This window comes from Eleutherodactylus coqui, chromosome 5 (assembly GCF_035609145.1).
Source record: "Eleutherodactylus coqui strain aEleCoq1 chromosome 5, aEleCoq1.hap1, whole genome shotgun sequence".
In the NCBI taxonomy this organism is placed as follows: domain Eukaryota; kingdom Metazoa; phylum Chordata; class Amphibia; order Anura; family Eleutherodactylidae; genus Eleutherodactylus; species Eleutherodactylus coqui.
The window spans coordinates 250909116-250935719 of NC_089841.1; the positions used below are offsets into that span (position 1 = coordinate 250909116).

A 26604-nucleotide genomic window follows, 5' to 3' on the forward strand; every position below is an offset into this window, starting at 1 on the left:
ATGAGACATAAGATAAGCAATTGCTCATCTTTTAATTCTTTTTCTGGGAAAAAGACCCCTATATGTGACAATAAGAGAGCAAATATGCTCTTTGCTTGATGGAGAAGGGGTGTGATAACATGAAGAAGTTTCCATGTCACCTATTCATTGGACAGGGAGATATACAGGAGGATCAAAGATCTTCTCTACTGCCGCTCCTTCCCCTCTCCCCCTCGCTCCTTGCTTTGCACACACAAGTGAGAGGAATGACAGCTGTAAATTCAGTATACATGACCCAATTTCAAACAAACTTAGCTGTCCCCCTCACCTCTTACATAGGGTACAGCTAACTGGCTCCACTCCCATTCTCTACCACTGGAAGTTATGTGACTGCTGCGGCCTTTCAGATGCCTCAGCCAACTCTTGGCATTATCTTGGCATGATGGCACCCAGGATGTGAGGAGTTCAGAAGGTGATGTTCTGGCCTCTGACTGTCCGCAGTGGTCACCTGACCTCCAGGGGCAGAAGAGTTTTTTATTTTAACTTATGCCCAGCCGTTCTTTATCTTAAGTCATGCTCAGCCATTAAACATAGTTATTTTGAAGCCACAAAACCCTTTTAAGTATATCATTTTGTTTAATTAAGTGACAGTTTTAATTAGTTCACAATGAATTTTCTTCCATGAAGGTTTTTAACCGATTATAGATGCAAGGATTATTCATCTTGCTGCTAGGGAAAGTCTAGTATGTACTACCATGGTGCTCAGAGCCTTGGGAGCTCGGCTGGTGGAGATTTACTCCAGAACAATGACATCTCTCACTCACACATCTGTGTACAGCTCCATGGGAAAGAAACTGCTTCCAGAGTCACAAATTGTTTCTTATGCTTGGTTAGTTGTGCCACTTTGAGAGACCATAATTATTTAATGAATATTTATCCAATTTTAGCTGTAAGTATGCTTTACCATTTGGGAATTATTGGAAAAAACAGATTTACATTTTTTAAGTCTTAGCTAGATTGACTGTTCGGTTCTCCAAGTCCTTATTTTTCCAAATCTATGCTAATTGCTCCAAAACTAGAGATGAGCGAGCATACTCGCTAAGGGCAATTACTCGAGCGAGCATTGCCCTTAGCGAGTACCTGCCCGCTCGGGAGCAAAGATTCGGCTGCGGGTGCGGGGGATCAGTGAGTTGTGGGAGGGAGCAGGAGGGAGTGGAGGGGAGAGAGGGAGAGAGAGATCTCCCCTCCATTCCCCCCTGCTCTCCCCCTCGGCTCCCCACCCCCCGCCGGCACCCAAATCTTTTCTTCCGAGCGGGCAGGTACTCGCTAAGGGCAATGCACGCTCATCTCTATCCAAAACGTTTAGCAATAGATATGATAGTCTTTAAGGGGTTGTCCCATGAAAACAAGCTATCCCCTACCCACATAATAGAGGATAATGCTTAACATAGAACACACAGGGTTTGTTTTACCACAGGTTATAAATGCTGCCTTAAAATGCTCATCTGAGAAGCCCTATTGAAATGAGCGAAGGCGTAGTGCAGCGTCTTTAGCGGGCATTGAAAGTGCCCACTAAACAGTGTAAAAAACGCCTGTGTGAGAGAGACCTATAAATAAAAATGCACAATGCCAAAATTGCATTTTTGGGGGTATCGCATCTCCTAAAAAAATTTAATAAAAATTGATCTTAAAGTTGTATATACCCCAAAATGGTACCAATAGGAATTATAGCTTGCCCCACAAAAAACAAGCCCTCACTGGTTAATCAGCCGTAAAATAAAATGTAATGGGCCTCATAAAATGACGATGGAAACAATTTTAAAAAAAATGTTTTTGGATCTTTTAAAAGTAGTAAAAAAATATACATTTTGCATTGCCATAATCGTACTTAGGCAATCATAAATGACACAGCTGCATTTCTTAATTTTGCCCCACTTCATTTTTTTTAACGTTTTGTGATACAATACATAGTACATTACATTGTATCATTAACAAATACAACATGTCCCACAAAAGAACCTTCATACGGCTAAGTCAATGGAAAAATAAAACAAGTTATGGCTCTTAAAGAGTTAAAGGAAAGACACTTAGAAAGACCTGATATGAAGGGTGATTGTTGGTTATGTGTGATGGATACAGATGCATAACAGATATATGCTCTAACAAATAACGAAAGATCCTCAAACTGTGATACAAAATTATTGCATAATCATATGATGCAAGAAATTTGAATGGATTATTCCAATTTTCAAATTTTGACTAGTACAGCGTTTAATTACAAAAGAATCAGAAGATGAGATGCGATGGGAATTACTTGGCAGGAAAGAGTTCCTTGTGAATATTAACCCTTTCCGGCAGGGTATTCTTACTGTAGTTTACTGGCCACTCTATTGTCGGGGGCCTTTCCAGCATCTCACATACCATAGTACTGGCTCTAGCCAGCAGATGGCGCCATTGCATAATGGCAGAAAGAGAAAGCCCCCTAGGAAACCCTGAATCCAAAATTGGATTGCAAAGGGTTAATGAATTCCCTTCTATGACTAACTAGACAGTAAATATATGGGTTGAAGGGATTTCCAGAAATCTACATTGATGTCTGGTACACGGGTGAAGGCACCTTTGTAATGTTTATCAGAGGTGATCTCAAGGGTTGAAGCTCCTTATATCACATCATGAAGGCCCCTATCCCGAAGAAGTCCTTTTTGAACAACTTCATACTATATATCTCAGTTTTCTGGATTCTTGCTCTGAGTACAACTTCGAAGTTACTTGCAGTTAAACTTAATTTTCAGGATCGGAGTGCACAAAGGGCGCATTATACTCTTTCTAATATTTGTCCTTTAATTGCCACAATCCTTGGGCATTTCAGAAAACACAACAAGGGGAAATTCCTAATTTTTCTACTTTTTCTTTATATCTGTATTTACAATTTATTCAATTCCACCGTATTTATAATTAAAAGCTTTCTAATGCCTTTCTTGTATTTACAATTCATGTATTCATGCTATGGGAAACTATAAAAGCGCTTAAACTTCCAGATTTTTCGAACAAAATCAAGTATGTGAATTAAAAGTAGATGAGTGGAGTCACTATAATTATTTGTGCTGTTTAACTTTCCCATGGGGATAAATCAATTAATACATGCTGCAATCCTCGTCATCTTCTGATGGGTTTTTATGTAAACTCGTTTCTTTTTCTTCACAATGTTAACTATAATTAATACGAATGCAGCCTTAGGGATAGATCTGCATTTACTCAGTGCTAAGTATTTGACTAAATGTCACATGTTATTTAACCATCACGGGTGGAAACTCGGAGATTTAAAGAATTGCAAAGCAAAATTAATCTTCAGATTCTCTTGTGAATTATGTATTTAAATGCTGAATGTTCTTGTTATGCCATAATATACACATATGTTGGCCCTTATTAGGTTCACCTCAGTACATATGACTTGTTTGCCTGGATAACAGTTCGAAAATTCCTTTAACAGGGCAACTTTTTACAATCTCTATGGCTGGATTGTTCCTCCTTTTAACGTTACTTTTAATTTTGCTTTGATGGAAGGGAGTTCATAGGATATCACAATGAATGTATTAAATGAAGCAATTTTTTAAAGGGACTCAATGATAACAATTTTGTTCCTTCCCTCGTGGTTTGCATTGGTTTTGTGTTTCAAAGAGGATCTAACAGCTCTTCTAACAGTATACAATGAGTGCTGACAGTATCAGACTGCGTGGGTCTAACACATCCTATTTATAAGGGGGTGGTAATGCCTAGTTCAGATGCATGGAAATTATGGGGCAAACTCAGAACTGGGCCCCCACGAAAAAATATTTTTAGAGACAGCATAACTATATCATGGTGGCCTTAGATACTTCAGCTTTTGCTCTAGTGTACCTCTAAATAATGTAGTCACCATATAGCAGTTAGATACCAGTTCTATACAGTGATACAGTGCAGCTACCTTTTAACTTTAGGTTATGATTTTGCTGCAGAATTGCTGTGTTTGCTTGTTATATTATGGATATGTAATATTTTTTATATTTTTGATTGTTTTTTTGTTTTTCTATTTTTGTTATTTTTTTTTACTTTTATATTGAAAGTTATACTACTTTCACAGGAAAGGAGAATCCCTTGACCGAATGGGTCTGTTCTATGATGGAACCAAACAGCACCAAACGGACCATAATAGGATGCATTTGCATTTTTCTGGCACTTAGGCCTCTTGTCCACGGGCACGCATGGATTCTCAGTGTAGAATTTCGCAGTGGATTCCACCCAGCTCACAGACATGAGGCAAAAAATACATTTACCCACCTGTCCAGACGCGGCACGGGTCTCCTCCGTTGTGGCCGGATCTTCTTTCTTCTGCAAGGCAGATGCGCTTGGCATGCCGTCTTTCCTTTTTTAAATCTCTTGCTTTCCCGCAGCTCCATGGCACATCCAAAGTGTCAGCTGTGGGCATTCTGCGGACCGGACGCCTTCCATTGACTTCCGCAGGATCCACAGAAAAATGGAACCCGCTGTGGTTTTTTTCTCCGCATGCGATCCACAAGTCAGAAAAAAAATGTCATCCACGGGTATTTAAATACTTGGGGATGCCCAATGATAGTCTATGGGCATATTGAACTGCGGATCATCCGCGCGGTTGAGCCACACGGACTCCGCAATTCAATTATGCCCGTGGACATGAGGCTTTAGTGTTGAATCTGTGGCGGACTTTTGAACAGAGGTTTCATCGCAGATGTGAAGGCAGCCTTAGGCCTCGGTCACACGGGCATTTTTTCCCGCGATTTGCGCATGCGATCTGCGCATATTTAGAACCATTGCTTTGCAATGGTATCGGACACATGGCCGCTTTTTATGCTGATGTCCGATAAATTATAGGACACAAGAAATCGCAGATCGTGGCTATCTGCGATCTGCGATTCCTTGTGTTCTCTATATGCGCTCAATGGGGCCGGCGGCATTCATGAATGGGTGAGTGAGAGCTGCCTCCGATTGGTGAGGGCTGTGACCAATCAGAGGCAGCCCATTCAGCAGGTGGGGATTTTAAATCCCCGCCTGCTGAATACTACTCAGAGCAGTTCAGGAGAACTGCCGGCCGGCCGCGGCTGAACTCCGACTGCAAGGACAAGGTGAGTATATTTTGTTTTTCATTTTTACACATTTTTGGATGATTTTCAGTGAAGGGCTTATATTTTTAAGCCCTTCCCGAAAATTCATCCGGCGCTCGCCGGCAGCCCATTGCTTTCAATGGAGCCGGCAATACAGTCGGCTGTATTGCCGGCTCCATTGAATTCAATGGGCGAACATCATTCTTCTCTGCCACAGCTGTTACAGCTGTGGCAGAGGAGAATGATCATTGTAGTATATGTTCTCAAGGGGGTCGGCGCTGCTGCCGCCGGCCCCATTGAGCGCATATAGAGAACACAAGGAATCGCATATCGCAGATAGGCGCGATCTGCGATTCCTCGTTTCTGCCCGTTTCGCCGAAAACGCTTCTAGCTGCAGATTTTTCGGCGATTTTTCTGGTCCAGTCACGTGATTTGCGGATGCGCATCTGTCATGGGATCCGCAAAACGCAGCAAAAAACGGTCGTCTGACCGAGGCCTAACAGTGCAGTTACCTCTAATAACTATAGGTGGCATCTTCTCAGATTGGCGTTGTTAGTTTTTTTCTTGCCATATCTTGGCTCAGCACATGATCCCCATCCTGCAATTATCAAGTAGTACCCCCACAAAGTGCTAGTTTCCACTGTGTGGCCCCTGAAATATATTTAATGACCCCTCTGTGAACCCTAAAATGTATATAGTGCTCTTTCTTAAGCTCCTGAAACTTTTCTAGTGCCCCCCTCTTCCCCGTTAGCAGCACACGTCACTCTGTAACTCACAGACTTTCTGTTCTGGACTCTGCTTCTCTCAGTGGAGAGTGTGACTCATCCCTTTTTCCTCATTATCAGTATAACACTGCTCGAGAGGGGGAGGACTCCAAGCACAAATGTGAACATTTTCATCACAATGTGCCAAGTTCTTAATTTTTTTATTTTACATGCACTGCAAGAATTTAGAAGATGCTTACTTAATATACTCTCCTATCTTTGGTTCCAGGTCAGAATGGTGTCTAGAAATCAGTGGGTCGCTTTAAGCTTCAATATGAGGGTGGCTTCACACGAGCATGTTTTTGTGCATACATAGGTGCGCACCTATGTACACGCAAAAACATGTGTGTATAAAGGTTCATGCATTGCCTTCAATAGAGCTGCTGCTGCTGCTGCCGGCGGCTTCATTGAAGACAACGGTCTGCCGGCATCCCTGAATTGTTTTTCAGGGAAGTGCTTTACATATAAGCCCTTCCCTGAAAAACAAGAATTGTAGTGTAAAAAAAAAAACTTACCTGTCCGCTGCTGCCGTGTCCCCGTGGGGATGAAGAACACATCTGCCGCATGTGGCAGATGTTTCCTTCATCCCCACGAGGAACAAGAATTCCCTGCTGCACCTGCCACATCTGTGACAGATGCAGCAAAGGGATTCTTCAACCCTGCAGGGAATAAAGAATTCTCTACCACAGCTGTCACAGATGGCAGCTGCGGTAGGGGATCCAGCTGCTCGCATCCTGTAATTGCTTATCAGGGAAGGGCTTTAAATATAAGCCCTTCCCTGAAAAACAAGAAAAAAAAGGTGATTAAAAAAAAATATTCACCTCTATGCAGCTGCTGGGGCTCAGCCACGTCTATCCATCTCTTCTCCTGCACTGCTCTGAGGAGTATTCAGCAGCTGGGGATTTAAAATCCCCACCTGCTGAATGGGCTGCTTCTGATTGGCTGAGCACTGTGACCAATCAGAGGCAGCTCTTAGCTATTGAATGACAGCTGAGAGCTGCCTCTGATTGGTCCCTGAGCTCAGCCAATCAGAGGCAGCACTCACCCATTCATGAATTCATTAAATGTGTGAGTGCTGCCTCTGATTGGCTAAGCACACACCATAAGGAATGCATTGGTTCTAATAGAAGTGTGTTTTTGTGCGCGCATGTGCACGCACAAAAACACGCTCGTGTGAAGCGACCCTTAGGGCTCAGTCACATGGGCGCCGTGTTTCTGCACGATAAGACGGCCATATCGCGTGTGGACAACTCTCTGCCTGATCGGCTCTATTGACGGCCATGTGTTCTATCTTCCGGCTGGTGCGAAGAGTCGTCCGCACCTGCAGTGCAGCGGTCTGATCGTGCAGAAGCACGGGCGGATCAGCGCCCGTGTGACTGAGCCCTTAGCTAGTTGCTGTAAAAATGTTCTAGTTTGACATCATGCCCCCGAAGCATTCGAAATATCAAAATTTGAATACATTTAAGGATATATGAAGTGCTCATGCACATGTTGTAGGAGTAGGTTCACTGGTGCACACGAATAAGCAATGGTTCAATGTGATCCAGTTAGAGCTTGTAAATGACTTTTCAAAATAAGGATATTACCATCACACGCACTCCACACATTGGTAGGACCAGTGATTCTGTATAATGGCACAAATCTGACATTTCACATATTGTCAAACATTTTTACTGCATTTACATGTTAATTCCGTCCCACACTTAGAGATGGCCATCTGGTGTTTTTATAGTACGTTGTATATTTATGAATTTGCTGTTTGAATGATTATTGTAGACGTTGTCCACCAGTACCAAAGCAGTCAGAGCAATCCATCTGCCAATTGAAAGTTTATTTTATTACAGTTTTAACTCTTAACAATCGGAAATTGCTTGAAAGAGAATTTAGAAAGCAGTTTAGAAAGAAAAGCTTCTTTGTCTGAGGATTATATAAGTAATGTTATTTCTCTCTGGAGGTATGGATCATTTAAGGAACATGTGGTTTGGCACTGGTTAGACTGGGATGCAGAGTTAGCACACTAGAATGAGGAGTCGAGACAGTCAAAATACACAAGAACAATAGCAAGGCAAAGTATCTTGATCTGTATGGGCACCTGATGGGGTGCAGATGAAGACCCCATTAAATAGCGCACCAAGGCCGGATGTTATTCCGGAGTATTTACTGCCATGCATACAGAGGAGAGCCGCAGCTTTACGCAATAGAACCTCAATAGAAGATAGTAGCCGTTACTGAAATGTAGGAAGCATCTGATTGCTTTTGCAACAGAACATAGCCATCAGCAGGAGAAATGGCCACCCATAGAGACTCGTGCAGGAGCTCATGCAGCGAATATATAGTATATGACTTTTAATTGGATGGCCATTAGTTCCAGAAATGCAGTAAAAGATAAAGCCGTGATCAAAGTGCTATACAAAGGTATTTGTTCTCACCTAGCTGTCCCCTTTTATGGGTCACAGAATGGTGTCTGATGTAATATTAGTTAAAGAGAACCTGGAGAAACACAGTTTTAGCCCTTTCATATTTGATGACCTACATCGGTCATGAGCAAGAACTAATTAGTGCTATATGAGGGATACATACAGTATGTAATAGTGATCCGCAACAGGAGCATGAATTATACACAGTTAGTGACTCAGCTACCAGGATGGGAGGTTACTTTGGTCCCAAGATGCCGCATTCCTTAGTGGAAGAACAACAAAAAAGTGAAGAAAAGTTAATTAATAACAATAAAAAAATGTTCACAAGATAAGTTACAAAAATAGTCAATTTGCCCCCCCTCCCCCCGCTTTACATATCTCGCCTCACAAAAAACTGGATAGAAAGCAATCAAAAAGTCATGAGTCACCGAGGGGATGCTCTCTACATCTAGAGGAAAGAAGGTTTCTATACCAGCATAGAAGAGGGTTCTTTACTGTAATTGCAGTGAGACTATGGAGCTCTCTGCCTGAGGACGTGGCGATGGCGAACTCACTAAAAGTGTTCAAGAGGGCCTGGATGCCTTTCTTGAGCGTTACAATATTACATGTCATATCACTGATTACTTCAGAAGGGTCGGTGATTCGGGGATTATTCTGATTGCCAGACTGGAGTCAGGAAGGAATTTTTTTCCCTTTAATGGGGAAAATTGGCTTCTAACTCATTGGGTTATTTTGCCTTCCTCTGGATCAACATTGGGAGGAAATAGGCTGAACTGGATGGATACATGTCTTTTTTCTACCCAACATACTTAATATAGTGTTACCAATGGGCACCACCCCACAAAACGCCCTCACACAGCACCACTGACAGAAAAAATGCTAGTTTTTTTTTAATGCGGCGATGCAAAAAAATACATCTTTTAGGGCTTAGTCACACAGGCGCATCCGGGCGCCGATGCGCTAGTCTTCCTGCAGGATAAGACGGCTGCACTGCAGGTAGAAATGATTCTTCGCACCGCCAGCAGAAAGAACACATGACCAACTCCATTGCCAGTCATGTGTTCTTTCTTCCGGCGCTGCGGAGAGTCGTCCGCACTGCAGGTGCACCCATCTTCTTCATGCAGGAAGACGGGTGCATCGGTGCCCGGATGCGCCCATGTGACCAAGCCCTTAAAGTGTGAAAAAGACCGATAAAAATATATAAGTTTACTATTGACATGATCATACCGACTGACAGAACTAATTTCATATCATTTATGCCGCACAGTGAACACAATAAAAAGAATTAAAAATCAATGTCAGAATTGCAAATTGTGTTATCCTTCTCTCCAAAAAATATGGAATAAAAGTGATCAAAATGCAAAATGTCGTATGTGCCAAAAAGGGAATCATCCTGCAAAAAAAAGCCCACATAGATCTTTGCCAATGGAAGAATAAAAGCACAATGGCTCTTGAAATGCGGCAACACAAAAGCAGATCTTTCTCTAAAAAGTGTTTATAGTGTACAAAAATAGCAAAATATAGAAAAACTGTATAAACTTGGAATAGAATGTTATCACACTGTTTACTCCGCATGGTGAACACTCTGAAAATGTAATCCCAAAAACAATGGTCAAATTTACTTTTTTCCCAACCCCCAGGCCACTCCCCTTTTTTTTTTAAAGTTATACAACACTATATACTGTATGTACCCCAAATGATTCTATTGAAAATACAACTTACCCCACACAAAAAACATTTATAAGGTTATGTCGAGGGAAAGTTATGGCTCTAGGAATGTGAGTATGGAAAAGAAACGAAAACCAGATTGGTCATTAGAGTTTAAAATGGGCCGGTCGTTAAGAGGTTAAATTCAAACAATTACAACCTATCTAGCTTATCTATAAAGGCTACCACTTCTATAAACATTCCACTTTTATTGATCCCTAACTAGTTACAATACACTGCTGCAACATTGTATCAAGTATGCCTCTAGCTCAGGACATAAGGCAAGGAAACAGAAACCCTCTAACCTCCACTAAATAGCCTTTAAGATGTGGCAAGGAAACCTGACAAAGGGGAATTGTCTCATACATTCTGCAAGAAGCAGCAGGAGAAGACATATTTCACGCTATAAAAAATGGATGTCTTATATGAAATGCTAGGGCTATAGTATTTTAGTACGATGGCCATCATTAAGCTTTCTTCATTATAGACTGTTTGTTTTCATTAAAAATTTTAAGTATAGAAACATAAAAAATATATATGTTTTGTATGGCATCTCATGACAAATATATCAAAATATATTTCTATTTAGGTCATTGAGGAGCTCCTTCAGTTAGCCAGTATAGAGAACAGCTGCAAATATTGTCTTTCTCTCTGGAGAATCCAGCACATCTGTATATTGCACAGTATCATAGTATACAAGGTCGAAAAAAGGCATATGTCCATCCAGTTCAGCCTATTAACCACCAATGTTGATCAATTTTCCCCATTTAAGGGTAAATTGAGGGTAATGATCCCATTGGATACTTTGTGCAATTTCTTGTTTTGTGTTTTATATTTGAAATAGTTCTATTTAAAATTGCTGTTTCATAAGGAAACTTGTTTTAGGATTTGCTTAAAGGGGTTGTCCCAGAACCAACTCTTTTTACCTACCCACAGGATATGGTTAGTAGTGTCTGGTCACAAAGGGTCTTGTCACTGAGACCCTACTGATCTTGACAATGGGATCCGTGTCACTTGTTTGAGTGCATTAGTGATTGACAATGCATGTAGCTTCTGCATTCAAAGTCTATGGACCTGACAAAGATAGCCAAGCACTGTATTCAACTATCTCTGTTAGTCCCATAGACTTGAAAAAAAAGCAGAAGTGTGCATGTTCGACCACCTTCCCATTCAAACACACATTAGAAATATTAGAAAAAGCTTTCTGACATTGAGAGTGATGAATAAGTGGAACAGGTTGCCATAGGAGGTGGTGAATTCTCTTTCAATGGAAGTCTTCAAACAGAGGCTGGACAGAAATCTATCTGGGATGATTTGGTGATCCAGCATTGAGCAGGGGGTTGGTCCAGATGACCCTGGAGGTCCCTTCCAACTCTACCATTCTATGATTCTAAACAGGGGACAGAGGACTCCCATTCTCATAATCAGTGGGGCCCCAGTGGTGGGTTCCCCATCATCCGACACTTATCAGCTGATTCTGGGACAACCCCTTCATGTATAGCCCCACATATTGTTTGATTTTACACGACTTAAGATATTTCCTTTGTTTTGCTGTGTTTCCTTTAGTATGGCATAAAGAAGAAAGAGGAGAAAGAAGCCGAGGCACAAGCTGCAATGGAAGCTACATCTGAAGGGAGCTTGACACGTCCGAAGAAGGCCATACCTGCTGGATGTGGAGATGAGGAGGAGGAAGAAGAAGAAAGCATTCTAGACACAGTTATTAAATATCTACCGGGACCACTTCAAGATATGTTCAAGAAATAAAACACGGTAGACTGTCAGACTGTTTTAACCATAAACAGAAAAGCAATGGATTTCCCCATGTTTAATGGGAGATTTCAGTATTGCCACATGCTACCCTCCCTCCCGTCTCTAAACCTTTGCTCACTCTAGTCCCTTCACTTTCTTTTCTCCTTTCCTTTTGTACATAGTTACATACAGTAGACACCTCTCAAAGGATGTCAAGGTTATGGGCTGCAGTCTACGCAATTTTATTATAAGCCATAGTACAATTGTATGTTCAATCCGGCAGTTATGTACACAACTAACATTTTCAGTTTTGTCAATGCATTCTTAGTCAGGGACAGTCAGTGTGTTGCTATTAATACAACTTATAGTTTCTGACCAGTTGGGAAATAATCGATATTGACATTTGCTTCTGGCAGACAAAAAGAGCAACATACCATAAGGATTTAGGGGAATATTTCGTTTTCATCCTGTGTTCATCTGACAGTAAGAGAAAATTCAGAAAAATGAACCATGTATAATTCCTATGCCTGGGACTTCATACTAATCTGTATAATAGCCTCTACCATAATATATTGACTGTGCAGTGCTGATACTTAACATTTTCTATTAAATGAGAATGATGGAGGATTTTATATTAACGGATTTCAAATTATGCTTCCATTATTACAAACTGCGCTTGAAAATGCATCATTCTTTACGATTCATAATCACTAGAACTAAGACGGCACAAAGCTTGAAACGATTTGTATCACAATTAACATTTCAATAGTTAGTGATATTTTTAGTATTTTAGACTTCTACTACTGCATATTAATATATATCAATCACACTTCTCCATAGATAACAGGAAGTACACAAATTAGTAGTTGTTGGAAAGGTTTTTGGCTGTGTATGATAACCCTATACTGGTGGATGAAGTATGAGATCTTGTTATGCTGAATACTAATTACGTGCCCTTTGTGTTTGAGTGTAGCTGTTGAACGCAACAAGTGTAGTAAAACAAAAAAAAAGCTAAATTTCACCAAAAAAATCTTCTGAATCAGTGTATCCAGCATCCAGGGAGTTAAAGGCATGGTTTTTAGGGAGTATTAAACTTTTTCACATATCACAGTAAACGCTTATGTACATGGGTGCGACACACATTGTAATAGTTCAATTCTTCCAATGGGTTCACGTACGTTTTTTCGATAGTTTAGGATGGAAAAACGGAAGCAGGTTCTATTTTCATGCCATTCTTGATCAAGGGTAGGGCCTACCATGTATGGTGTCTTGTACAGCACATGGGCAGAGTGTTCATGTGCTGTGCAATGCAAGTTGTGCCTGAGAATCCCGGGCCAACTCGCCACTGGCCTTGTAAATACAGCCTTACAATTATATTTTTTTCTCTTGGGATACCTTGAATTTTTTTTCATAGTTAGCTTTTACAGGTAAACACAAGAGCAAAACCTTGTCAACTAAGATGTCCCAAGCTGATCTAGTTACGCTTGACCATCTAGTATTCGATCAGTTTCACACTGCTGTAATATGACCATGTTTTACAGGGCATATTATGGTCATGAGACCCAGCTCTTTCTAGCTCTACTGAGTCGAACCTAGATCTCTACACCACTCTGTTATGCAAGCAAACCTACAAAAGTATGCAAGACTCAAAACTAAAGCAAATCTCTTTAATTAAAAAAGATACAAAAGTTACAATAGAAAGCATAAAAGTGGTAAATGTAAAAGAAAGAAAATAATGGACCGTAGGCTCAACCCTTATAATGTAAGGCACATTTAGACTAAGAGATTAACCCAATTCTTCTTTATTAATTAATTGCTTAACAGCCAGCATATATGACGCGTTTCGGGGACATTGCCCCTTCCTCTAAAAAAGGCTGGATAGAGTACGGTATTGTTTCAGGACAGCTGGGCAGAAACTGAACGGACCACACTATAGTCAATGGGGTCCTTCGGTGGTGTTTGGTTCCATCCTGAGACGGAGCCATTTGGCCACAGAGGTTCCCCTTTCCTGCTCCCCGAATTAAGTAGGAAAGCGGAACCCCAAGTGCATGTGTGAAACCACCCTTACCCAGTGGTTCGCTGCTCTGGTGAATGCCTTTTATTGTAACTTTTACATCTTTGTTATATATAGGTATTGGTTTTTACATAGTGCATACCTTTGTAGGTCTTCTTGTTAATGTGTTCCTTGTATACACCATAGCTAATGTTTTTGTCTTGTATGTATAGATTATACAACGGTTATGATCTAATTTCAGTTTAGTAGAACACTGGATGGTTTGAGTCTTGTGACTGTAATACGGTATGCTAAAACACTTGGATTACAGTGGTCTGAGCGGAGGTCTAATGCTCAGCTATAGTCATCGTACTATAAGATATCACCTATTTACTCTAGAGAAATAGTCTAAATATTGTAGCTTGAAATCTACTTCTAGTATATTCTAAAATATTTTCAATGTTAAATGATATAAAAAATAATTATCTTTTTTAACATATAGTGAATAAATATGTTCTAAAGACATTAAGTTAAGCATTAGTCTCATAAACCTATTTAACAAATGTAACATGAGGCTCTAATGCAAGACCAAAGAGAAGCCTGGTTCATTTGTTCATACAACACTGAATATCTCTGTCACCCTCCATCACTTTCTGTCCATAAATGTGTTTAATCTCAGGTAATTGAGGTAGCGTTTTGTATTTTTTTTGTCTTCTAATTATGGAAGTGGGTACATTGGATTACGCAAGGCCTAAGATTCTGGCACCGATAGGCAGTTGGGTTTGTAACCATTTCAGTTTCAGGGTAGGACTAAAGGAGTTGCTGTTGTGAATTTTTGGAGAGGAAAGACGAAGTGGAATCGCAACATTGTTTTTATTATTTCTTTTTTTTTTACTTCTTTTTTTCATAAATTACATCTACCTTTAGAGAAAGCCATATAAAATCAGACTGCAATATTAATTTTGAATGCTACTAAGTGTAAACGAGAATAGATCATGTGTTTAATTGGCACTTGAATTTCTCCGTCTCCGTTTACTGTGTGTTAGTTTAGTGTTTTTCCCCTTCTGTGTCAGAGTATCACATATCAAGGCTGCTCTACATGTCTCTTTCAACAAGCTTACTGAAATCCTATTGTCACGTAACGTTGCAGATCTGCTGATGTGAACTAAATGTAATGTCTTCTGTGTACGCTATGTTAATATGTGTTTCCTCTCTATGTTAGTAAAATGTTTGGGTAATAGTCTTTCCAAAATGTTTTCACACTTAGACGTTTATCCGCTCAGCCATAATTTTGTGATTAGCTGAATCATTTTGTAATTTAAATGCTCATATACTCAGATGCATGCTTCCGTCTTCTCCGTGACCACAAGAGGAGATGTAGAGACTTTGTGAATGTAAATTTCATTCGTATTTTGCCTGCTACTCCTCATTGCATGATATCAGTTCAAATGTTCTTTTATGAGTGGAATCACAGCCAATAAAAATAAAGTGATTTCATGTTTTTTACATTGTTTTCAATTCATTTATTTGCTTGGTTATCTTAGGGCCTATTCACATCTCTGTTCAGCCTCCATCCCTTGCTTACGTCCTGGGGTTCCTTCTAGATTGTCGAAAGTGGCATCCAAACAGAACCTTTGAGGGAATCGTAGGCTTTCATTACACAAATGTATATCAATAAGTTGACTATGCTATTCTGTTGGGCATAAATGGCAGAAAAGGACAGAAAGCTTCTCAAACTGAGACTTGATTGTTCTTCATTTGAGTAATGGACACCTATGGTTCCCAGTATAGATGAGCGAGCACGCTCGGTTAAGGCAGTTACTTGAGCGAGCATCGCTCTTCTCGAGTAACTGCATACTCGTTCGAGAAAATGCAGGGGGGTGGGGGCGACCTGGGGTGAGCGAGGGAGAGAGAGATCTCTCACTCTCCCCCCCCCCCCCCCGCTCTCACCACGCCACCCGCCTGCATTTGCTAAGACGAGTATGCAATTACTCGAGAAGAGCGATGCTCGCTCAAGTAACTGCCTTAACCGAGCATGCTCACTCACCTCTAGTTCCCAGTCTTCCTTTTAAGTCTTAGCAGTTTTGGGCATAGCGGTTTGACAGAACATTGCCTAAGGTAAGCAATCCATTAAAGGTTTATTAAGACAGTATGGTCAAGTCACTTTTTTGTTACATTCTTCTGCCATTGAATTGAAATTACAGCATTTTGATGCTTACTACATAAAGTTCATAACAGAAGCAATCGTAGTACATAAGCACAGTTAAAGAATGACATTTACTACATAAATATGGTACAGTAACGGACCTTACTACATAGATATGATACCAGAGCAGAGCTTACTACATAGATCCAGTAACAGAACCAAACTTAGTACATGGATACAATACCATAACCATCTTACTACATAGGTATAGTGAAAAAAACAAGCTGTCTAGATTTTTACCAGAACCAAGCTTACTGCATAGACACAATAACAGAATCCAGCTTACATAACAGTAATGGTAATAGAACCAACCACTGTATACGTTTTTTGTTTTGTGAAAGTCAATAAAGACATGAAGACAAGCAGAACCAAGTTACTATTTGTCAAAAGAAAAATATATTTACTTCCAATGTTAAAAAAAATGAACAGAGAAATGTATACAAGTGTATATGGATACGTAAAAGACACTAAGAAAAAGCAACAGCCACAACAGAAATATATATACTTTTTGTCTATGAGTGCACAGAACATACCGAGCACAATAGATGTCAGAAAAGGAAGAAAATGCATTGTGTATATGAATCAACTGACACACCAAACCAAAGAAAAACATTTTTTATAAAAAGATACAATGTAACAAAAATGACATTCATTGAAGTTAGGCTGCATTCCCAGCTGCGTTCGGGCATTCTGTCACAATTCTGTCTCTCTGTTTCGTTTTTTGAAGCATAAAACGGAATAAAACACTTCCACTTTCCCCCATTGCTTTCAATGGGGTTCCTAAAAACAGATTGCTGTCAGTTTGTTTTGGTTTGGTTATATTTCCTTTTTTTACCCGAACTAATAGTGCAGTCTGCCGCCATATTTATTCTGCTAAAAAGTGGAAACATAATGGAACAGAAGCAAACTGACAGAAAGCTGGTTTTTTAAACCCTTTTGAACTCAAGTGGGAAAAAAAACATTTAATTCCATTTTTCTGCTCCAAAATCTGAACGGAGAAACAGAATTGTGATGGACTGTATTAACCCAGCTGTGAATGAGCCCTCCTACATAGGCACACTAACACATACGTAAAAACTGTTCAAACAGTGTCAGACGAAGCAATGTGACATCATGAGAAGGTTAACTTAATACGCAGCCCTCTCTCCTCCAACCCCAAATTTGTAAACAATTTCTTCACAAACACTGCAAAAAGATGAGATGTGCTATATGCTGGAGCCAGCCAAGAGTCAATTCACAATTCCACTGGCCTACAAAATATTTTTTTTTCTTTCACAAGAATATTCAATGGTGATTCTAATAGTATTTCAACTCCCAAATTAAACTGTGTTGATAGGACCTTTCCATCAAGGTTTTTTAATGAAACACATATCAAGTTTTTAAAAATGAGTACTTATGTAATTCTCAATGAGAACATTTTGCTTCTGGGATGTGTCTCTTCATGGTCCAGCGATAGTCCGCCAGCATACTGGGGCTCCACTCGCCTTGGAAATCTGCTGATGTTAATGCTGACAGCCCAAGATCTTCTGGGAAGAAGTCCGGGTGGGAGTCCAAGGAGTGAAGTTTTAAGGACATATTGCATCTCAGAGCTTGGTATGATTTTGCAAGATCTCTCACTATATCAATGGTTTTCTGATTTATGATTTCCAAGAACAAAAGAAGAAGAGACCTTTTTTGAATGGCAAACAGGCTGCTTTTGGCAATGGATTTAACCGTTCCTGAAATTTTCATCATCCATAACTGATCTTATTTGTGGCCCTATAAAGATTCCTTCTTTCAGTTTTGCATCACTGACTTTGGGAAGCTTAGATCTCAAACACATGAAAGGACACTAAATATTAAGGTAATTCATTCAATACAAACCATAAAGAAGAGCTAAATTAAATAACACAGTGTCACAAAAGAAACCCTGCCTGGTGGAAGACTTCTAACAACATCATCGAATTCAGGAGGAGAAAAGCCTCCATTAAATAGTCTTGTGAACAAAAAATCACGTTGACCAGCGGTCTTAGTGATAAATAGAGATGAGCGAGCGTGCTCGTTTAATGCAATTACTCGATTGAGCATTGCTTTTTTCGAGTAAATGTCTAATCGGGCAAAAAGATTCGGGGGGCGCTGAGGGTTGCGGTGAGGAGTGGGGGGGGGGGGGGAGAGAGAGAGAGAGTGCTCACCCCTGTTCCCCCCTGCTACCCCTCGCTCCACCTCGCCACCCCCTGGTGCCCCCAGAATCTTTTCGCCCGAGTAGGCAATTACTCGAAAAAAGCGATGCTCGATCGAGTAATTGTCCTAAACGAGCACGTTCGCTCATCTCTAGTGATAAACAATTATACTGTGGAGTACATATATGTATCATTTTTATTAACTTTTTTTTGAGGAGAGAGATGGAAAACCCATCCAGAAATTCCTCCATTGTTTTCGGGTTTTGTTTTTATGGGTTCACCATTCATTAAAATAACTTGATACCTTGCTTATTGTGGATCAGCACAATTTTTTTCAAATATTTTTTATGACTTTGCACAATAATAAAGACCATTTTTAAAGAAAAACAATTAAATCTTAAACGCCACATTTTAAGGTCGATAGCATTTTTCTTTTTATGACAACAAAGCTTTGTGAGGTCTTGTTTTTTGCGGGAAGAGTTGTAGATTTTATAGGTACCGGTTTGAGGTACATGTGACTTTTAAATTGCTTTCTTTTGCATTTTTTGCGAAGCAAAGCAAAGAAAATTAGCAATTCTGGTATTAGTTTTTTTTAATCATTTTACAGCAGTCACCCTGTGCGATAAATAACTAAATATTTTATTGTCTGGGTCATTATGAACATGGTAATACCTATTATTTGTTGCTTTTTTTTTAAAAAAAAATTGTATTTTATCAATGTAAAAGGAGTTTCTATGGAAAAAAAATCATATTTTTTTAAACTGTTTTTCTTTCTTTAAATTAAACTCTATTGAACTTTTTTTCACAATTTTTTAGTCCTGAAGATATGATAGTTACGATAACAAACCAACAACAGTTGGCCCAATGTGTGCATTGCAATGGCAAGGGCAAGTGGCAGCAGTATTTTGATTGGGAGGTCTTATTTTTGATTGAGGGACAGCCAGTGAAACCAAGCCTGAAGGCCAGTGAAGGAGGAATGTCCATCTTCAGCTCCCTGCTGCTGCAGCCTGTAAGTCTCCTTCAGCAGAGAGCAGAGGGGAAACATTGCTTCTTTGCCTGTCAATCTGTAGCTGAAAAACTGAGTACAGATAGCCTGGGAGGTACCCAGATCTACAGGAACTTAGCAGGCACATTGATAGTTATGTCTGGGGTTATGTCTGGTTGTTGATTTCAATGAGTCTGAGGGAAACTCAGGATGGAAGTCAATACGAGATGTGAATAGGCCCTAGCTGTAATTGATCTAAAGGGTAAAATATCATTATATATTCAAATACTACATTGATTTTACAAAAATGTGGACGTTATTTATCAAAACAACCTTGTTGCCTAAAACAACCAATCAGAGCTGAGATTTAATGTCCTAGATTTCTCTGTAAAAAAGAACACTATGCCGTGATTGGTCAATATATATACAATAAGGCCCATGGTTCTGTTAGACAATATTTATACATGAAATCTAATTGTTTAAGAAGAAAGTAGCCTAAAATAGCTTAGAATAACCGGTGTGATCCTCGGCAAATCAGTTTAAAGATCCTCACAGAGAAGACGCATGCAGCGGTATGTTCTCTATTGCTACTTTGCTAATATAATATTACACTCCTACCTTAGAAAACACAGCTTTGGGACATTTTAGAAAAACTAAAGACTTAAATGGCATTCTGATACTATAACAGACTTATCATCTATGAAAGACGAAGATGGCGATGTTCCGGAAATATTGCAAGAAATAGTTAAACAGTTATGAAATGGAATTTCCTTTTCTTATCATGCCAGCATAAAGAATAACTAGATAATTGCCAATAAACTCAATGCTTGCGATTTATACTACAAGCCGAAGTGAATCGCTGGTGGGACACAAAACTTCTCAAACATTGAATACCGGGGTAGGCATAACCATTCTCGAGCTTCACTTGAGAATGTGGCTCAAAGACTTGAATACAATGAAGATGACCGTCATACCGAACAAAGGAGCCAGGGAAATAGGAGCTAGACAATATCCATTGAATCCATTGGTATTAGTTTAGGTTGCTGGTAGGTATTGGAAACATTTGATTCGCCTTGTTATTTAGTCAAATTCTACAATGGAATCCAGTATGCTGTCTAGTAGTAAAGAGCAGGGCAAACAGGAAAGAACTAAAGTAAGACAATAGGTAAGAGCAGTGCATGTTCTTAGATTACCCATCATAGTTCCATCAAGATATATGTAATACAATATTATAGGAGGCAGAATATAACTAAACTCTGATGCGCCCTAGAATGATATGAAAAAGGATAATATGTGAATTAGGTGAAATAAGACTTGTGCAAAAACTGATGAATTCAGTAGTACAGTATTGACGAGTCCATATAGCATAGGCTCGGAAGAGCAATAAACGCCAATATCATGTCAAATTGTTGCAAACACAAGCACCGAAACAATCCTGGACACCACTGCTGGCTTTGGCTGTAAAAAGTGCATTAAAAACTTCTTCAAAACTCCATTTTTTAGTAAAGCCATAAAAAAGGAATTACAAAAGGAACTCTATTAGGGAATGTTCACATGGCTTTAATAGTGTCAGATCTGCATTGGATTCTTCAGCACAGATTTGAAATTGTAATCACTGACAGAAATCCAAGGCTGATCCTTGGTGTTCTGCAAAGGTTTGCACATGGAGCTACATGCAAATTATTAACCCCATATAATGGGGAAAATCGTCAAACTTCGACCCAACATAATTTTCCTGTGGAACCTGCACCAAGAATTGATATGTCAATTCTTATCCTCCACAACACGGATTTAAAACATATGTGCATAAATTCCCAGCAGTATGAACTACAATGCAGACTTCCATAGCACCAAATACAAGACTACAATGGGGGGGGGGGGGGGGAATCAGATGCGAATTTTGGCATGGAATGTGAATTGGCATTTAAACCAGAAATATGTTGTGTGTATGCAAAAGCATTGAACATGCTCTATAGTGATGAGCGAGCATACTCGCTAAGGGCAATAGCTTGATCGAGCATTGCCCTTAGCGAGTACCTGCCCGCTCGGGAGCAAAGATTCAGCTGCCGGCGGCGGGCGGGGAGCAGCGGGCAGCTGGGAAGGAAAGGAGGGGATATCTCTCTCTCCCTCTCCCCCCCCCCCCCCCCCGCTCCCCCCTGCTCCCCGCCGCAACTCACCTGTCCACCCGCGCCGGCAGCCGAGCCTTTTCTTCTGAGCGGGGAGATACTTGCTAAGGACAATGCTCGATCGAGTAATTGTCCTTAGCGAGTATGCTCGCTCATCTCTAGTGCTCTATTTTCCTGTGCATTTGTGCATCAAAAGATGCCCAAAAAAATTATATATGGGGGATGTGTATGCAATACGTAGGCAGATGCTTTAAAAACAAGCAATTTTGTGGGAAAAAGAACAAATCTGCAACTCATTAGGCTAAATAGCCCTTTAAAGCTGGCCTTTGTTTGTGTCCAATGCGCAAAAAAAAACATGCCCTGCAAGTGCAAAGCGTACAGTGAAAGGGTTCCCTCACACAGGTGTATGTGTCTTCGTGCGCGACTCACCGCAATATATTTGCACTATAAACGAGTCTTTTTTGCGTATGTAACATTGTATTTTCCTGTACTTTTTGCACTCGTAGGCCATGCCCATTTGCACGTGGCATAATAACACACCTTGATTTAAATGGCTATTTAGCCCAATGAGTTACAGATGTGTTCTCTTTCTCGTGGCTTGCGCTGTTTTTCAAGCATCCCTCTTGCATATTGCTGGGCAGCCTAATTAGTCCTTGGTGTTATCGATTAACACCGCAAAATCATGCAGTTCAATGTGCGATTTCGTGCGGGCAGGGTGTGCAAAAGATCCCTACGGCGCACAAAAATAGATCATGTCATCAATATTTTCATGCGTCTGAAAATATAGCACAAAAACATTGAATTTGAGGGAACCCATTGAAATCAATCAGTTCTACAATCTGTGGTTTGCGCAAGCAAAAACGCGCACAAAATTGTCCATCAGCCTTTAAGGGGATGAACAAAAATATAAGAATTTTATTAGAAAAATGTATAAAGTGTAGAGATGAGCGAACGTACTTGTCCGAGCTTGATACTCGTTCGAGTATTAGCGTGTTCGAGATGCTCGTTACTCGTGATGAGTACCACGCGATGTTCGAGTTACTTTCACTTTCATCTCTGAGACGTTAGCGCGCTTTTCTGGCCAATAGAAAGACAGGGAAGGCATTACAACTTCCCCCTGCGACGTTCAAGCCCTATACCACCCCCCTGCAGTGAGTGGCTGGCGAGATCAGGTGTCACCCGAGTATATAAATCGGCCCCTCCCGCGGCTCGCCACAGATGCATTCTGACAGAGATCAGGGAAAGTGCTGTTGGTGCCGGAGCTGCTATAGGGAAAGTGTTAGGAGTATTTTTGGCTTCAAGAACCCCAACGGTCCTTCTTAGGGCCACATCTAACCGTGTGCAGTAGTGTGGAGGCTGCTTTTTGCAGTGTTGCACTTTTTTTTTTTTTGGATATCGGCCGTGCAGAGCATTGCGCCCTGCAGTAATTATACATACTCCAGGGCCAGTAGTGGTGGTGAGGCAGGGACAGAAGACATATTTATTGAATATAGGCAGTGGGCCTTTCCAAAAACATTTGGGGAAAAAAATCTATTGGGGCTGCCTGTGACTGTCCTCAGTGTACTGGGTCTGTGCTGGGTGTAGTTGTCCTCCTAATTCATACGCAGCCAGCTAAGTGTTACAGCAGGCTTGCACAAAATTATTTCCTGGCTCTGTGTTGCCTCTTACATCACCGCTGTATTCCTGTCCACAGTGCAACAGTCTGCAGTTATTTTACATACTCCAGGGCCAGTAGTGGTGACGCAGGGACAGAAGACATATTTATTGAATATAGGCAGTGGGCCTTTCCAAAAACATTTGGGGAAAAAAATCTATTTGGGCTGCCTGTGACTGTCCTCAGTGTACTGGGATTGTGCTGGGTGTAGTTGTCCTCCTAATTCATACGCAGCCAGCAAAGTGTTACAGCAGGCTTGCGCAAAATTATTTCCTGGCTCTGTGTTGCCTCTTACATCACCGCTGTATTCCTGTCCACAGTGCAACAGTCTGCAGTTATTTTACATACTCCAGGGCCAGTAGTGGTGACGCAGGGACAGAAGACATATTTATTGAATATAGGCAGTGGGCCTTTCCAAAAACATTTGGGAAAAAAAATCTATTTGGGCTGCCTGTGACTGTTCTCAGTGTACTGGGTCTGTGCTGGGTGTAGTTGTCCTCCTAATTCATACGCAGCCAGCTAAGTGTTACAGCAGGCTTGCGCAAAATTATTTCCTGGCTCTGCTGTGCAATCCGTAAGCGAAGTCAGCCTCCAACCACAGGCCAATAAGTGGCACATTTAATTACAGCGTTCTATTTCTGCACTACTGGTAATACAGCATGCTGAGGGGTAGGTGTAGGCCTAGAGGACGTGGACGCGGGCGAGGACGCGGAGGCCCAAGTCAGGGTGTGGGCACAGGCCGAGCCAGTGCGGTGGCCAGGGGTAGAGGCAGGGCCAGACCGAATAATCCACCAACTGTTTCCCAAAGCGCCCCCTCGCGCCATGCCACCCTGCTGAGGTCAAGGTGCTCTACGGTGTGGCAGTTTTTCACAGAGACGCCTGACGACCGACGAACAGTGGTGTGCAACCTTTGTCGCGCCAAGATCAGCTGGGGAGCCACCACCACCAGCATGCACAGGCATATGATGGCCAAGCACCCCACAAGGTGGGAAGAAGGCCATTCACCGCCTCCGGTTTGCACCACTGCCTCTCCCCCTGTGCCCCAACCTGCCACTGAGATCCAACTCCCCTCTGAGGACACAGGCACTACCGTCTCCTGGCCTGCACCCACACCCTCACCTCCGCTGTCCTCGGCCCCATCCAGCAATGTCTCCCAGCGCAGCGTCCAGACGTCGCTAGCGCCACTGTTTGAGCGCAAGCGCAAGTACGCCGCCCCGCACCCGCACGCTCAAGCGTTAAACGTGCACATTGCCAAATTGATCAGCCTGGAGATGCTGCCGTATAGGCTTGTGGAAACGGAGGCTTTCAAAAGCATGATGGCGGCGGCGGCCCCACGCTACTCGGTTCCCAGTCGCCACTACTTTTCCCGTTGTGCCGTCCCAGCCCTGCACGACCACGTCTCCCGCAACATTGTATGCGCCCTCACCAACGCGGTTACTGCCAAGGTCCACTTAACAACAGACATGTGGACAAGCACAGGCGGGCAGGGCCACTATATCTCCCTGACGGCACATTGGGTGAATTTAGTGGAGGCTGGGACAGAGTCAGAGCCTGGGACCGCTCACGTCCTACCCACCCCCAGAATTGCGGGCCCCAGCTCGGTGCTGGTATCTGCAGCGGTGTATGCTTCCTTCACTAAACCACCCTCCTCCTCCTCCAACACAACCTCTGTCTCGCAATCAAGATGTGTCAGCAGCAGCAGCACGTCGCCAGCAGTCGGTGCAGCGCGGCGTGGCAGCACAGCGGTGGGCAAGCGTCAGCAGGCCGTGCTGAAACTACTCAGCTTAGGAGAGAAGAGGCACACGGCCCACGAACTGCTGCAGGGTCTGACAGAGCAGACCGACCGCTGGCTTGCGCCGCTGAGCCTCCAACCGGGCATGGTCATGTGTGACAACGGCCGTAACCTGGTGGAGGCTCTGCAGCTCGGCAGCCTCACGCACATGCCATGCCTGGCCCATGTCTTTAATTTGGTGGTTCAGCGCTTTCTGAAAAGCTACCCACGCTTGTCATACCTGCTCGGAAAGGTGCGCCGGGTCAGCGCACATTTCCGCAACTCCAAGACGGACGCTGCCATCCTGCGGACCCTGCAACATCGGTTTAGTGTGCCAGTGCACCGACTGCTGTGCGACGTGCCCACATGGTGGAACTCTACGCTCCACATGTTGGCCAGGCTCTATGAGCAGCGTAGAGCTATAGTGGAATACCAACTCCAACATGAGCGGCGTAGTGGGAGTCAGCCTCCTCAATTCTTTACAGAAGAGTGGGCCTGGTTGGCAGACATCTGCCAGGTCCTTGGAAACTTTGAGGAGTCTACCCAGATGGTGAGCGGGGATGCTGCAATCATTAGCGTCACCATTCCTCTGCTATGCCTCTTGAGAAGTTCCCTGCAAAGCATAAAGGCAGACTCTTTGCACTCAGAAACGGAGGCGTTGGAAGACAGTATGTCGCTGGATAGTCAGAGCACCCTCATGTCTATATCTCAGTGCGTTGAGGAGGAGGAGGAGGAGGAGGAGGTGGAGGAGCATGAGGAGGAGGGGGAAGAGACAGGTTGGCCCACTGCTGAGGGTACACATGCTGCTTGCCTGTCATCCTTTCAGCGTGTATGGCCTGAGGAGGAGGATCCTGAAAGTGATCTTCCTAGTGAGGACAGCCATGTGTTGCGTACAGGTACCCTGGCACACATGGCTGACTTCATGTTAGGATGCCTTTCTCGTGACCCTCGCGTTACACGCATTCTGGCCACTACGGATTACTGGGTGTACACACTGCTCGACCCACGGTATAAGGAGAACCTTTCCACTCTCATTCCCAAAGAGGAAAGGGGTTCCAGAGTGATGCTATACCACAGGCGCTGGTGGACAAACTGATGGTAAACTTCCCATCCGACAGCGCTAGTGGCAGAAGGCGCAGTTCCGAGGGACAGGTAGAGGGGAGGCGCAGAGATCAGGCAGCATGTACAGCGCAGGCAGGGGAACATTCTCCAAGGCCTTTGCCAGCTTTATGGCTCCCCAGCAAGACTGTGTCACCGCTCCCCAGTCAAGGCTGAGTTGGCGGGAGCACTGTAAAAGGATGGTGAGGGAGTACGTAGCCGATCGCACGACCGTCCTCGGTCACGCCTCTGCCCCCTACAACTACTGGGTGTCGAAGCTGGACACGTGGCCTGAACTCGCACTGTATGCCCTGGAGGTGCTTGCTTGTCCTGCGGCAAGCGTCTTGTCAGAGAGGGTGTTTAGTGCGGCTGGGGGAATCATCACGGATAAGCGTACCCGCCTGTCAACCGACAGTGCCGACAGGCTTACACTCATCAAGATGAACAAAGCCTGGATTTCCCCAGACTTCTCTTCTTCACCAGCGGACAGCAGCAATACCTAAGCAATACGTAGGCTGCACCCGCGGATGGAAGCATCGTTCTCTATCACCATCAAAAACGGGGACATTTTTGCTTCATCAATCTGTGTATAATATTCCTCCTCCTCCTCCTGCTCCTCCTCCTGAAACCTCACATAATCACGCCGAACGGGCAATTTTTCTTAGGCCCACAAGGCTCAGTCATATAATTTTTCTAAACAATTTTTATACGTTTCAATGCTCATTAAAGCGTTGAAACTTGCACCTGAACCAATTTTTATTTTAACTGGGCTGCCTCCAGGCCTAGTTACCAATTAAGCCACATTAACCAAAGCGATTAATGGGTTTCACCTGCCCTCTTGGTTGGGCATGGGCAATTTTTCTGAGGTACATTAGTACT

General features: G+C 42.4%; 1 protein-coding gene across 1 annotated transcript in view; it reads left to right on the forward strand.

Moving 5' to 3' along the window:
* Window positions 1-15205, forward strand: part of CPLX1 (complexin 1) — a 250858-nt gene extending 235653 nt beyond the window's left edge. The window contains exon 4 of the mRNA XM_066604477.1: window positions 11551-15205. Within this exon, the coding sequence (XP_066460574.1) occupies window positions 11551-11748 (198 nt within the window). The 3' untranslated portion in view covers window positions 11749-15205. The remainder of the gene's footprint in view (window positions 1-11550) is intronic.
* The last annotated feature ends 11399 nt before the right edge of the window (window positions 15206-26604 follow it).